Genomic DNA, 13,837 nt, shown 5'->3' with positions numbered 1-13,837 from the left:
ATGAACAGCTGTTTCACTTAACTCTCTCACTCTTATTTCCCGCTCTGTGCCGCTTATGGCACAGCTGTCATTGTCACCTGGCCTTGTCAAAGACAACATTAAATATTTAAGGAAGTTCTGACTGCATCCCGAAGAGAAGCTAATCCCTTCTCCGTCTCTCTATCTCTCTCTCTTTATGGGGTGTTTGTTTTCTTATCAAATGCATTATCAGCAAGCGCTGAGCAGCCAGCCGCCCGCCGGCTTTCGTTCAGTTTTTTCTCTCATTTTCTCTCTCTCTATCTGTTTCTGGACTCTCTGTCATCATCCGCCCCTTTCTCATGCATATGTAAAATTGGGGCAACGCATGCGTCCCTCTCTCTTCTGACGCGTGCAGTTCTCGTGAGTGAGGTCAGCCAGCGCACACACGAATGTGTTCTAAAATTGCTGCTCCTCGCTCAGTCGCAATTTTCGCGCGCTGTCCGCAGTTGCTGTTTTGCTGTCACATTGTGCGCTCGTCTGCTCGTTCGCTCGCACGGCTCGCACGCTCATTCGCATTCGCATTTGCGTTACCCCTTGTGAGAGCTCGGAAAAATAATTTGTTCAATTAAATAATATCAGCGTTGGTGTTTATTGTTGTTGTTGCTACTGTTCTTTTTGTTATTGTTATAATATAAATGCACAACTATTAATACAACAAATACAACACATATCGCGTTAATGCCAATTCAATTAATTCGCCGCAAATCCATATACAAAAGAGCGTCGCTGCCCCAAGGAGCGTCCTGCTCCACAAAAACAAAGAACGCCACAACAAATACAATACAAAACAAAAGCAAAATGCGAATAATGGTGCTAAAAATCAATTGTAAGTAGCGTAGTGCAGTGCTAAATTCTGTAATAAACTCAAAATACAGCAAAAAATACAAATTTTACAACAAAAAAAAAAAAAACAGAAACAAAATAAATTCAAAATAAAACCGAAAACAATTAAAAATATTTTGGTCAGCGTTAATTCCCTGGTCGCAGCTACCAGTTCGCTTAGTATGTCAAAACAGAAATGCATGAGCTCATAAATAAAGCGCATAAAGTACAAAATCACACATGCAAAATTAAGTCTGGCGAATGCAATCAAATATAAACGACACATATAAAATGCATTTTAAAATAAGATTACAATGTGATACATATTACAACAAATAAGATTGTTCAATTGGTGCACAACAAAACTCAAGAGGAAACCGGCGAAGCACCGCGAGAAACAAACGGTCAATTTCTTATTGCCTAAAGTGGACTTTATTATTTAGCCTTTTTTATAACACTATACTTATATGTAATAATAATAATAATAATAATATTGTGTACTTATCAAAACAGTGTCAGCAGAAATGTACTCTTCTCAATAGTTGTAAATATGAACAATTTGTGTATTTAAGTGCATTTACAGTTCGTTGTGGTTGTATTTGCTTAATAGTTGTTGTTATTTATAATTTGCTGCAGCGGCAGCTGCCCTTCGCCTACTGTTCGCTCTCTTACTCGCGCCCTCTCTCTCTCTCTCTCCTCTCTCCTCTTTATGCTGTTGCCATTTCCGTTGCTATATGCCGCATACACACTCTCCCTCTATTTCTCTCTCTGTCTCACTCTCCTGTTGTCACTGCAGGGGTGAATTGCCGCCGCACTTCTTTCATTGAGTCCCAATGTGATTCCTTAAATGTGTCTTCACCACTCCACTCCCCAATCGTCTTATAATTCTTAAGTGTTGTAGTTGTTTTATTTTTACACACTTAGTTACATGAACATATAAATATTTATATACTGTGACATATATATATATATATATATATATATATACATAAATATATATATACACTTAGATTATATTACTCGGCTGACTTGGGTTAACTTGACTGATAAGCGGCTGCAATTGTTTTGCATCCGCTTAAGAAGCAATTCTTTATCTGCAAAGTTCTCTCGGGATAAATAAAATTCTCCCAATTGTCGTTGCATTCAAATATGAAATGAAACTTGAGTCTTTACTTGATCGATGATTAAGTTCCAATTGGCCACTTGAGGCACATGATTAGCATGATTCGCTCTTTCTCTCTCTCTCTCTCCATCCATTTCTATTGAAATTCTCGACAATTTTGTCTTGCAGCCACTTCAGAACCCTTATATTTATTCAAATCATTAAAACATGTTTATCACTAATATATGTACATATTAGCCTTTCGATAATAGAAGTATGGTATATTATAAGTATTATTAGAAAAATCTTTGTATTTAAGACTTTGTTGATTGCGGCACGAAAAAACATGTGTCAATCATTACATGCAATTTACATCTTTTATGGTATTCTTGCAATATTAATAATGTAATAGTTACTTTGAGGTTGCTCTTTTGAGTCTATTAATTTATGCAAGATTGTAAATCTTAAAATATAAATATACGTTTATACCTTAAACAGAATGAATTTAAAATACTAATTATAGCTGCTACTAGTTATAAATATAATAAATTACGAATTACATTAAAGGAATATATTAATGGGTTCGTGAGCAGTGTATGTCATAGTTCATAACTCTCACAGCTCTTTAACTCTGAAGAATTTCAACGTATTGTTTAATATAATAGAATTGATAAAGCCATCATTTTCTATACTGTTTGTTTTCCTTGAGCAGTTTATTGTAGATTCCACGAGAGGTGATTGTCAAACAAAGCAATCAATAAAATACATCGACTCTTTCAATCGATAGTTCTTCTTAACAATGCCACTGAAATTGCTCAACCCTTTAACAGCCAACGGCCTCATTCCAGCTATTTCCCATTTTATCATCGATTAGTCACTATGATTAATATTCAATGGGAAAAATGCTAATTTTACTAGATGTGATTAATAATCTTTTGAGCGTTGCAAAGACTACATAAAATGAAAATTAAATTTTCCTTGCGTATCGTTTACATGTCAGCAGTTAAGTAAATTAAATGCAGCTGCAAATTAGAACACAAGCTTGTCAAATTACCCATAAGATAACCAAAACATGTGATAAGTTCACGTACATGTTATCTTTGCTGCCAATACGACGAAACTGAATCGATAACAAGAAAAAATCCTAGTACTGACAACAAATGGGCTAGTTAAATGCAGAAAACTTTTATGCGAATATTTCTTTTTGGCTGGGGCCCTTTTTATTGGACGAAAATGTGAAAGTGATGATATAATTAGGTTCCGCACAATCTTCTTAGTATAAATATAAACCATATTGACAGTGCACGAAAAAAAGCAACAATTTTTACTACAAAGCAAATTATATATAATTACTTGGAAGATAGCTGAAAACGAATTCTTTTTGACAAGGTAATGTTTTACAGCTCGATAAGAGTGCCGTTAGACTAAGTGCCACACAAGCGAATTGCTTCAAGGCGGATGTCTGAAAAAAAGAAAAACATAACTAAATAATATGATAACAGTTTCCATGGTCAGTTCCTCTAGGACGTGATAACAGAGCGGTTTTCTAGTGGCAACACATTACTATATATATATATATATTATTATTTATTTATATGTATGTATACATTTTTGTTACTTTTATCTGGTAGCGAAACAATTGAAAGTAAAGTACACACACACAAATGCACACAGACTAGAATTTAATTAAATTCTTTTTTTTACTCCGAATCGTGAAGCGTGGCCGATTTTATTGGTTAACCGGCGCGTCAAATACAAAACAATTGAACAATTGGTTTGTTGTCAGTGCCACCGTGCTTAAAGCATCCATCTGTCTACTGTGAATGAAATGTCACGGTATTGTGACCCAGGGGGCTCATTGATACATCTGTTTTCCATGCGATAATCAGTTTATTACGTTGGAACATATTTAAAATATCTATTACGCCTCGCATAATTACTCTTTTAAATTGCAAGTTTATTGCAATACAAATTGATACTTAAAAAATATATACTTTAGTTTATTTAATTTCGCATTAAGTCCATTAACCTTACAGTGCAAAACTTTGTTAACTAGCAAGTCTATTGCAATATAATTCGATTAAATAATACTTTACTTTATTTTGTTTCCCATTAAGTGCTTCAGTTTTACAAACATCTCTCTTGTTCATATTTATTTTAAATTTCCTTCACTTCTCCCTTTAGTAAAAGCTAAATTATGTTCAACTCTAAATGAATTTAAACTCATGTTAATTTATAATTCAACTATTTTCCCACAAATGAAAAGGCAATTTATATAAAATTCAAGGATCTATAATTTCAATACATTAAATGAAAACTTTAACTTTTGTGCATCAAATGACAAAGTTTGCAAATAATTGTTTCAGAAATAAATATGCTTGAAGCCCTAAACCTGTTATAATAAATACCGATTTGATAGCTCAATTATAGAAAATAATTAGGCCAGAATTATTGGGAGTGAAATGTAATAAATTAGAAACACGTTGAAAAATGATTTCATTTTCGTGTGTATCCAGACAAAAAGTTTCAATTTGTTATTTAGAAACTGCACATATTATATATAATTTCAGCTTGAACAGATTGTTCAGCTAAATATGGATTTTTTTTTAAATTTTTTGGATTTGTTATTGCTAATAGTGCACTGTAACATTTACGGGTTAGTCCAGCTTTGGCATAGCAAAGTGAGTCAGTGATAAGCAATTTCTGTAATTTACTCTTAATTGCAATGCTTTTCAAATGCAAAACGGTTTTCAGCAAAATAATTGCCGTGACACGCATTTCGTGCCGTGGAAACGACGAAAACTGGGCAAACAACAATAGTTGTTGTCAATGTCTATATTTAATTAATTTGCAATTGCAATAAAAATTGCCGGAACATTCAAATGAAGTCGCCCAGTTGAGCCCGGTACCTCCAGTGACCTGTGGCACAATTGCAATAACTACATATTTGAATTTGACCGCTAAACGATTTCAACTCATTCAGTATCGCCTTACACTACATTACCAGTATCGGTTTTCGACTATTTCGTTAAAGTTGTCCTCATTAATGTTGGCAGGTTCCTCCTTTGCCAGCGGCAAAAACTCACCCAAACATTTGCACAATCATTTGGTGATTAAAACAGTGAATTCATATGGCATTGTCTCATATCATATCTTATCAACATATATATATTTGTAATACCAACAATTCGTTTTTTATTATGGAATTTTTTGGTGTTTAGGCAGATAGGTAAATAAGCGATCTCGTCCATTTTTACCAATTTCAAGATTTTGGGATCCAGAATGTCATTTAACACAATTTCTTCTATTTTAATAGATGTAACCAAGTGTTAACAAAAATTTAAATACAACAAGAAAATATTCAATATAACCTAGTAGATTTATAGATAATAAATAATATTTAATTAACTTTTTATTGAAAATCTCAATTCCAGCAACAAAAATCGATTATTATTATATTATAGGCAGCTCAGGTAACACTGCACAGACCCATTATTTTTCGCACATACAGTTCATGTCCACTACTACCACGCCTACCAATAACAACAATACAATATACTGATATGCCCAAATATATATTGATAAACTGAAATGATTCATTTCGGCTACGAACTTAGTTCATTTAGATTACTTGCATTGTATGAAAGCTGAAAAAAAACTCATAAAGAAAACCATATGTTTAACTCAATACCGAATGTATTCTGTTTTCCACTGATAACGATTCGTGCTGTAAGTTTTACCAACTTTATTTCCATTTGGGTTCAGCAATAACACAGCTACAACAATTGCAGCAAAAGCATTTGTTGATTAATGCCTTAAGAAGCATTGCCTGTGTGCACAGTGGGCTCAGTTGCCGATCGTAAGCGAATCGTGCAAGCCGATGCCTGTGGGCAAATTCTCAATTAAAGTTTAAACCAATATAATAAATAATTTTAATTAAAATCCAAACGTACTCTCTGTCAACCAATTATCAGTTTTTGATGTGGTCTCAAACACGCTTAAGCCAACGCTTTAAAGTTGACTAACTAAACGAACACACGAGTCGTGACGTGACCGTCAAAAAAATATATAAATATGAAGAATTATGTTGACCCAGTAGAGGTACATGTAAACAAACGAAACACACGTGCCGTTGATAATTAATTGATAACAACAACAGCACATTATAGAATGCATTAAACTAAGAAAATGAGTCAAAAAGAATAAGCCATAAAAAAAATATAAAAAAATAAATGCAAAAAGTGTGCAAATAAGAAAAGCGTCGCATCTGAGCTTAGTTTGATTGAACGTCTGCCAAATGTTTCAATTGTCACGTTTTCGCATATTTAACAACACAGTTGAAGCCATCATCGCCCCGTCATACAATTCTCATTTACATAGATGACACTTGTAATTGGGAGACAGACGAGTGTAGAAGACTCGGTGAATTGTAGAATTGCAGACTTGAAGACTGATTATACTGTGCGTGACTGCGATGAACATGAGAACATAACAATTTCAATTTATTATTTATTTACATGCATACTTATTTCTGGTTTTTCTTGCAGAAGATGTAATGCGAACAGCAAATAGGAGCTCCAACTACGTAACGCAACCAAAGAGGCCTGAGGCCCACAAAACCCAAAGAGTAGGTGCCTAGTATTGAGATTACCGTAAACCAAATCCCCAAACTCCTATTTACCAATAAGCCAAATGACTGCCAATAGCCTGCTAGGACGATCCTTACTTAACGAAGGTGAGTTACGTTCTGTAAAATATCAGACACAATAGTAAAGAACAAATAGTCATAGACAGTGGTCCAATTCGCCTAATTCGAACACATTTACTAAATGTATGAATAAGTATATACAAATATATATCAGGGTATATCATTTGAGGGTTATAAAAAACATTTCATTGAATGGTTCCTCGAAAGAAACCAAATTGATATTGTTTCCTATTTCTTGCAGGACGTTCCAACAAGCGTTCTTTTGTCTCACTGATTGTCGGCCTAATCGTCGGCTTCTGCCTCGCCGAGCTTTTCGTCTACTCATCCACGCCGGAACGTGCCGAGTACGTGCCGTACGATGGTCATCGACATGGCGATGTCAACGATGCACATCACAGTCACGACATGCTGGAGCTAGCCGGTCCAGAGCAGGATGTGGGCACACACGATCATGTGCACGAAAACACCAGTATTGCGGAGAAGATGTACAGCGAGGTGCGCATTCTCTGCTGGATAATGACGAATCCCGCCAACCATCAGAAGAAAGCGCGCCACGTGAAGCGCACCTGGGGCAAGCGCTGCAATAAGTTGATCTTCATGAGCTCAGCCAAGGATGAAGAGCTGGATGCCGTGGCGCTGCCCATCGGCGAGGGACGCAACAATCTGTGGGGAAAAACAAAGGAAGCATATAAGTACATCTACGAGCATCACATGAACGATGCAGACTGGTTCCTCAAAGCAGACGATGACACCTATACGATTGTAGAGAATTTGCGCTATATGCTATATCCCTACAATCCCGACACGCCCGTCTATTTTGGCTGCAAATTCAAGCCATATGTCAAGCAAGGCTACATGTCCGGTGGAGCTGGTTATGTTCTCAGTCGCGAGGCTGTGCGTCGCTTCGTGGTCGAAGCTATTCCAAATCCGAAACTTTGCAAGAAGGAAAACACAGGCGCCGAAGATGTGGAAATGGGCAAGTGCTTGGAGAACATTAAAGTTCTGGCGGGCGATTCCCGAGATGCCAACAAGCGTGGTCGCTTCTTTCCTTTTGTGCCGGAGCATCACTTGATACCTTCGCATACGGACAAGAAATTCTGGTACTGGCAGTACATCTATTACAAAACCGATGAGGTGGGTTCTTTCAAATTCTAACAACCTATACACAAGAAATTTGTATTGTACAAAATAAGCTAAAAAGTCAGGTGGTATAAAATATTTCTTTTCAATTTGATAGATTTCTCTCACTTAATTCTAATGCAACTATTTTCTGATTATTATTACAGGGTCTGGACTGCTGTTCGGACAATGCCATCTCATTTCATTATGTCTCACCCAATCAAATGTATGTGCTGGACTATTTAATATATCATCTGAGGCCATACGGAATCGTGAATACGCCAGATGTGCTACCAAATAAACTCGGCCTGGGTGAACTAATGCCGACTCCCAAAGAGTCCAAGGAGCAAAATGAGCCAGAGACATCAGATACTGTTCAAACGCAAAAGGGCGCGCAGTAGTTGCTGGTCACTTTAATTGTAAATAGATCATGTGTAAATACCGAGCGGAGTAGACCGCAACTAGTTTAAGATACATAATTTGCCATTCCCATATAATTTGTTGTCTCTTGTGTTAGTTTATTTCTCTCAGGTTACGGTTATAAATGCTCTTGAGCTCCGACTCTTTTGTACAAAATACCAAAAAAAGAAACAAAACAGATTATTTGAGTGCTGTTAGTTTAGTTTTTAGGGAAGTTTGCGCAATTATTGTGCATAACACAAATAAAAATAATAATTAATATAATAATAAGAAATAACATTTAAATAGGTACTCATCATACATATGGCACATGATTAGATCTTAAGACAGCGATAAATAATTTGAAGATATTCAAGACACATACATTGTGGCCCATTTAGTTAGCAATAAATTGTATACTGACATAGTTCTTTCGATAAGCTGTATTATGTTATATATACTTATATACATCGGCATTGCTTCTAAGAAATGTATTACACTCTACTATTTATTTATGTATTTAATAAAATATAATAAAATAGTGTATTACAAATGGAATAAGAAGGATTTTTATTTATTTTTCTTTTTTTGGTTTAATTCGAAAAGCTTTACGAACTCTTGGGATTCTGTTTGTTGAACAGTTAAGTTAAATTGAATTTTATTTTATTAAGTTTAACAGATTTTTTAATGCATTATTTTTAAAATCTAAAATTATTGAATTTTAGGGGATGAGACTAAATTATACGTTTTCATATACAAATATGGAAATGATTAAAATTTCAAATTTATCCATTTAAATTTATTATTGGTTCTATCGTGCGAAGATGTTTATTCTGAACTAATTAACAACTATTTGGAAATCGCATTTGAACTGCTTTTCAAGCAGTGAATACAACGTTTAGACCAGTTTATAATTGTATTTGAACTGCTTGAAAGTTTGCACTGCTTTTTATGTTTGTTAAATATGGATACGAGTAAGTATTAGTAGGAATTATTTTATCTTTCGATTACTTCCCCCGCTTATATAAATATTATAATAATAAATAGTATATCAAATTTATAATATAATAATATATCTTGACATATTATCGATCAATTGTAAAAATTTCATCAGATCGGATAAAAAAGTTATAGTCCAAAATGAAAATATATATGTAACAGCTGAGTTCCCCTAGACGAGCTTTCAGCTTGAGAGCTTTCTTACTTGTTTCTCCTTTATATATGCTACAAAAAATCACATAAATTTCTATACAAAAAATAAAATATCTATATAATAGAATCTTTATTGTCTCCACAGGTTTTAACAGTTCATATTTTGGCTATCAATATATATATATATGTGTTAACTTTGCATGGGTTAACTTTAAGTCTCTTTAGGCAATTTAGTGATTCATTTATTTATAATATGGGTTTCTATTTGTTGAGCAGTTAAATAAAGATATTATTTTATTTTCAATTTATCTTATTTTCGAAATGATTTAGGACATGAACTGCTTGAACAGAACAATATATAAATCTTAAATAATTGAGTGTTATGGGATAATTTGGTTAATTATTGTGAACATTTAGTAACTGAAAACAGTATGGAAATCTATATGGATTTGTTTTGTTTGTATTTGAACTGCTTTAGACGTTTTAGTTTTTTTTTATTTACAATTAAAGTGCCAAGCAATTACTGCGTGCCCTTTTGAGTTGCGGCAGTGTCTGATATCTCTGGCTCCTTTTGATCATTTTGCCTCTTTTGCTCATTTTGCTCTTTCGGCTCTTTGAGAGTTGGCATCAGTTCACCCAGGCCCAGCTTGTTGGGTAGCGCATCTGGCGTATACACGATACCATATGGCCTCAGATGATATATTAAATAGTCCAGCACATACATTTGATTGGGTGAGATATCATGAAATGAGATGGCATTGTCCGAACAGCAGTTTAGACCCTGTAATGAAGATCGGAAAAGTTGCATTAGAATTAAAAATATAATTTATTATTATTTGTAAAAGAAAACATTTCGGAATCGAATTCTCTTATTTTGTTATTTATATTTTTATTGCATACAATTAGAATTTGAAAAAACTCGCCTCATCGGTTTTGTAATAGATGTACTTCCAGTACCAGTATTCGTTGTCCATAAACGAAGGTATCAAGTGATGCGCCGGCACAAAAGGAAAGAAGCGACCACGCCCATTGGTATCTCGGGAATCACCCGCAAGAACTTTAACATTCTCCAAGCACTTGCCTATTTCCACATCTTCGAAGCCAGTGTTGTCCTTCTTGCAAAGTTTCGGATTTGGAATAGCTTCGACCACGAAGCGACGCACAGCCTCGCGACTAAGCACATAACCAGCTCCACCGGACATGTAGCCTTGCTTAACAAACGGTTTGAATTTGCAGCCAAAATAGACGGGCGTGTCGGGATTGTAGGGATATAGCATATAGCGCAAATTCTCTACAATCGTATAGGTGTCATCGTCTGCTTTGAGGAACCAGTCTGCATCGTTCATGTGATGCTCGTAGATGTACTTATATGCTTCCTTTGTTTTTCCCCATAGATTGTTGCGTCCCTCGCCGACGGGCAGCGCCACGGCATCCAGCTCTTTATCCTTGGCTGAGCTCATGAAGATCAACTTATTGCAACGCTTACCCCAAGTGCGCTTCACGTGGCGCGCCTTCGTCTGATGGTTGGCGGGATTCGTCATTATCCAGCAGAGAATGCGCACCTCGCTGTACAGCTTCTCCGCAATGCTGTTATTCTCGTGAACATGATCGTGTGTGCCCACATCGAGGCCATATCGATAGTACGGCACGAAGTCGTTACGTTCCATCGTGGATGAGTACATGAAAAGAGCAGCCAGGAAGAAACCAATGATTAGGCCGATATACAGTGAGACAAAAGAACGCTCGACGGAATGTCCTGCAACAGATAGGAAAACTTATGTTATCCTTAATGAGACAGTCATCTCCCCTATAATATATTTTTTGTAAGACCAGCTCAAGCTCGAATAACATCTTCGACTTCGCTTAGCATTGGGACACACAGAAAAACAAAAGCTACCCCATATTATTAGTACTCAAACTGACGAAAATCATACACTGCTAAATTAAGCTTGAATTCTTTAATTTCATATTTTTACTAGTATGGGAACTATCCTTGTCTTGTATTTGAATCTCAGCAACCTTGCTTTATACAAGTTTCACTCGTTTTCATCCGCTTTCAAAATTTTCTTTTCTAGCTGCCACACAAAAACGCCTGATGGAGCCAGTTATTCGCGTGAATAACAGGCCTTTTCTTAAAGCTTTCGTTGAAATGTTTTGAAACTCTTCCAAAATATTTTTAAATTCTCGGAGAAGTTTTAACGAATACCTTCTAAAAAAGAGTTTAGTCCCATATTGATTACACTTTTCGCACTTCTTGCACTTTTACAATTAAAAATAAGGAAGACAACACTTCTTAAATATGTTTTGTGTAATATGTAATCTATAATTATTTATTGTGATTATTATAAGTTTGATGGTTCTTTATTGGTTTTAATTAACATGAAGTTTATTTTCTAACTGTAACCGACACAAAGTACTTCACGCTATCGAATCGACTGAACTTTCAAAATATAAATTGGGGAATATATGTGTAAAAGTCGATGCATGCTGGTAGCTGCATGTGGAGACAATTGTTCAAACAGAAAAGAGACTTTGTCTTATTACATTATCTTACCAGGGTAAACAATGTTTATTATTTATTCCGTGTTTTAGAAGATAGCTATTTTAAATGATGCTGAATTTTATCAGAAACAATCTTTATTTCTTAAATAATTCAATAATAACAAAATAATAATAAGCAAAAACTTAAGGTAGACCTCTGTTTTAGTATTTTTTTTAAAGTAATTAAATAAGTTTTATAGCTTCGTCAACCATCCAATTGTCTTCGTCTTCGTCTGCATCCGCTGCGTAATCCGAATCTAATAATAAAAATTGTAATTGTTATTACATTAATTTATATATATATGGTGAGACACAAGTATAGAAAACTTCTGTGTTGAAATATCTACAACAAATTTGAAAAATTGGCGCGTTGAAATTTGGTTTTCTACTTGAAACAAATCCTTTTGTTTTAAAACATTGTGTGTTCCCGACAATTTTATATAAATCAACTTACAAATGAAAAACTATTTTTTGGGATTGAACTCAATATTAATATATAATATTTTAATCTAGTAACTTCCTTCCGAAAGGATATTAAGTCTTCGGTATTATTTTTTTATATGTATCTGATCAAATTTACGCAAACACATTGAAACTAAACTCAAAAACTAGAGATGTTACAAAAGTATGACAGTTGTGCAAACAAATTAATTTATGAAAATGTTGCTCGGTGCTCTTAATTTTGTCGTGTTTTTGTTTACACAGCAGTTTGCTGGTTACTTGTGAAATAATTAAATGATTCAAAAAAAGAAGTAATTATATGTATATATGTATATTATATATACCTACATATATATGTATCGAGTAGTTACAGTGGGATTACAGTGCTGTTGGGTGGCAACGCCAGTTAGCAGATCTAACAGCAGCATTAGATTCAAGATTCTCTGATTCACTGTATATACTTATAACAATAATATTAATAGGATGTTCAAGTAAGTTACAAAATTTATTTTTCTGGTAATTTGTGACATGGTTGAGTTTTTCTAAAAAAAAGCTGGCTGTTAAGTTTATTGTTATTATCGCGAATAGTATAATAATATGTTAAAGCAACAATTTTTACATAGTTCTGTATGCACAATGTACATAGAGTTACCAAAACATTCTGTATGCGAGTCTCTTAACAGGTCACTGTAAAGACGCGCATAACATCGCGTTTTTATTATCAGCATATTTTCTTTATCAGCATATGCATTATTAACATTGGACTTTTTCACCATACACTTGCAACACTCGACGCTTTTTTGGACTTGTTGGCCGTGGGTGAATTTGGAGTTGCCTTAAAGTAGGCAATATAAAAGAATTGTTAGTAACCACACTTGTTAAACATACCCCACCTAAGAAAAACTATGCTACATTAAAATTAATTGCACCAACTGATTATCTTAGAACATAGGCAAAAGAAATGGCAGCCCACAAACAAATAGATTAAAATAAAATAAATAAAAAAGTGAAAATGTTTGGAACTTTATAATTTTAAATAGAATTAATAAAATATTTATCAATTTAAAAAACTCAATTGGATTAGTTTTAGTCAGAAATATCATTATAAGAAATTTTTTTTAGTAATAAATTATGAAATTTATGAATAACTCTGAGAAATTTACTAAAATGATTCGTAAAGTGATTGTATTTCCTACTGGCCGATATTTAAGTTAATATGAACGACAAAATTTTCTTTTGGAGGCTTTTCATAAACAAAAAGAATTGCAACGCAGGAAGTCCAATTGGATGGATGGGTAAAGACCGCTTTATAGGGGCAAATAGACTCCAATCAGGAAGGGAGTTCCGGGATGGTAGCAACAACCCCCTCAACTTCCCTGCATGAGCTACCAGGTCCCAAGCCACTACAAGCCTTGGATTCCGCTCACACAATTAACAAACATTTCCTTCGAGTTAACATTACATTTGGTTACAATTTTGGGAACATATTGGTTAAGATTGGTTAATTAATTTTCCAATCTTCAATCCACAGTTTT

The 13,837-nt window shown here is 34.5% G+C and overlaps 2 protein-coding genes across 3 annotated transcripts; one reads left to right on the top strand and one right to left on the bottom strand.

The window, feature by feature from the left end:
* The first annotated feature begins 460 nt into the window (after positions 1-460).
* On the top strand, positions 461-8,726 carry LOC6570090 (glycoprotein-N-acetylgalactosamine 3-beta-galactosyltransferase 1). 2 transcript variants are annotated; one of them, XM_001996299.3, is made up of 4 exons: positions 461-844; positions 6,490-6,677; positions 6,892-7,784; positions 7,937-8,726. In XM_001996299.3, exons 2-4 carry the CDS (start codon positions 6,635-6,637, stop codon positions 8,168-8,170), a joined length of 1,170 nt encoding a protein of 389 aa, XP_001996335.1. In that variant the 5' UTR covers positions 461-844; positions 6,490-6,634; the 3' UTR covers positions 8,171-8,726. The 2 variants fall into 2 exon arrangements, with proteins under 2 accessions (XP_001996335.1, XP_043070469.1); XM_043214534.1 differs by lacking the exon at positions 461-844 and adding an exon at positions 6,342-6,403 and having other exon boundaries at positions 7,937-8,664.
* Positions 8,727-10,222: 1,496 nt separating this feature from the next.
* Positions 10,223-10,987, bottom strand: LOC6570091 (glycoprotein-N-acetylgalactosamine 3-beta-galactosyltransferase 1). The gene has a single exon (XM_001996300.3). The coding sequence runs from the start codon at positions 10,985-10,987 to the stop codon at positions 10,223-10,225; it is 765 nt and encodes a 254-aa protein (XP_001996336.3).
* Positions 10,988-13,837: the final 2,850 nt, after the last annotated feature.

Source organism: Drosophila grimshawi, unplaced genomic scaffold (assembly GCF_018153295.1).
Source record: "Drosophila grimshawi isolate 15287-2541.00 unplaced genomic scaffold, ASM1815329v1 contig_1377, whole genome shotgun sequence".
In the NCBI taxonomy this organism is placed as follows: Eukaryota; Metazoa; Arthropoda; class Insecta; order Diptera; family Drosophilidae; genus Drosophila; species Drosophila grimshawi.
The sequence above is the reverse complement of the archived record's forward strand: the minus strand, read 5'-3'. Positions and strand labels throughout refer to the sequence as shown.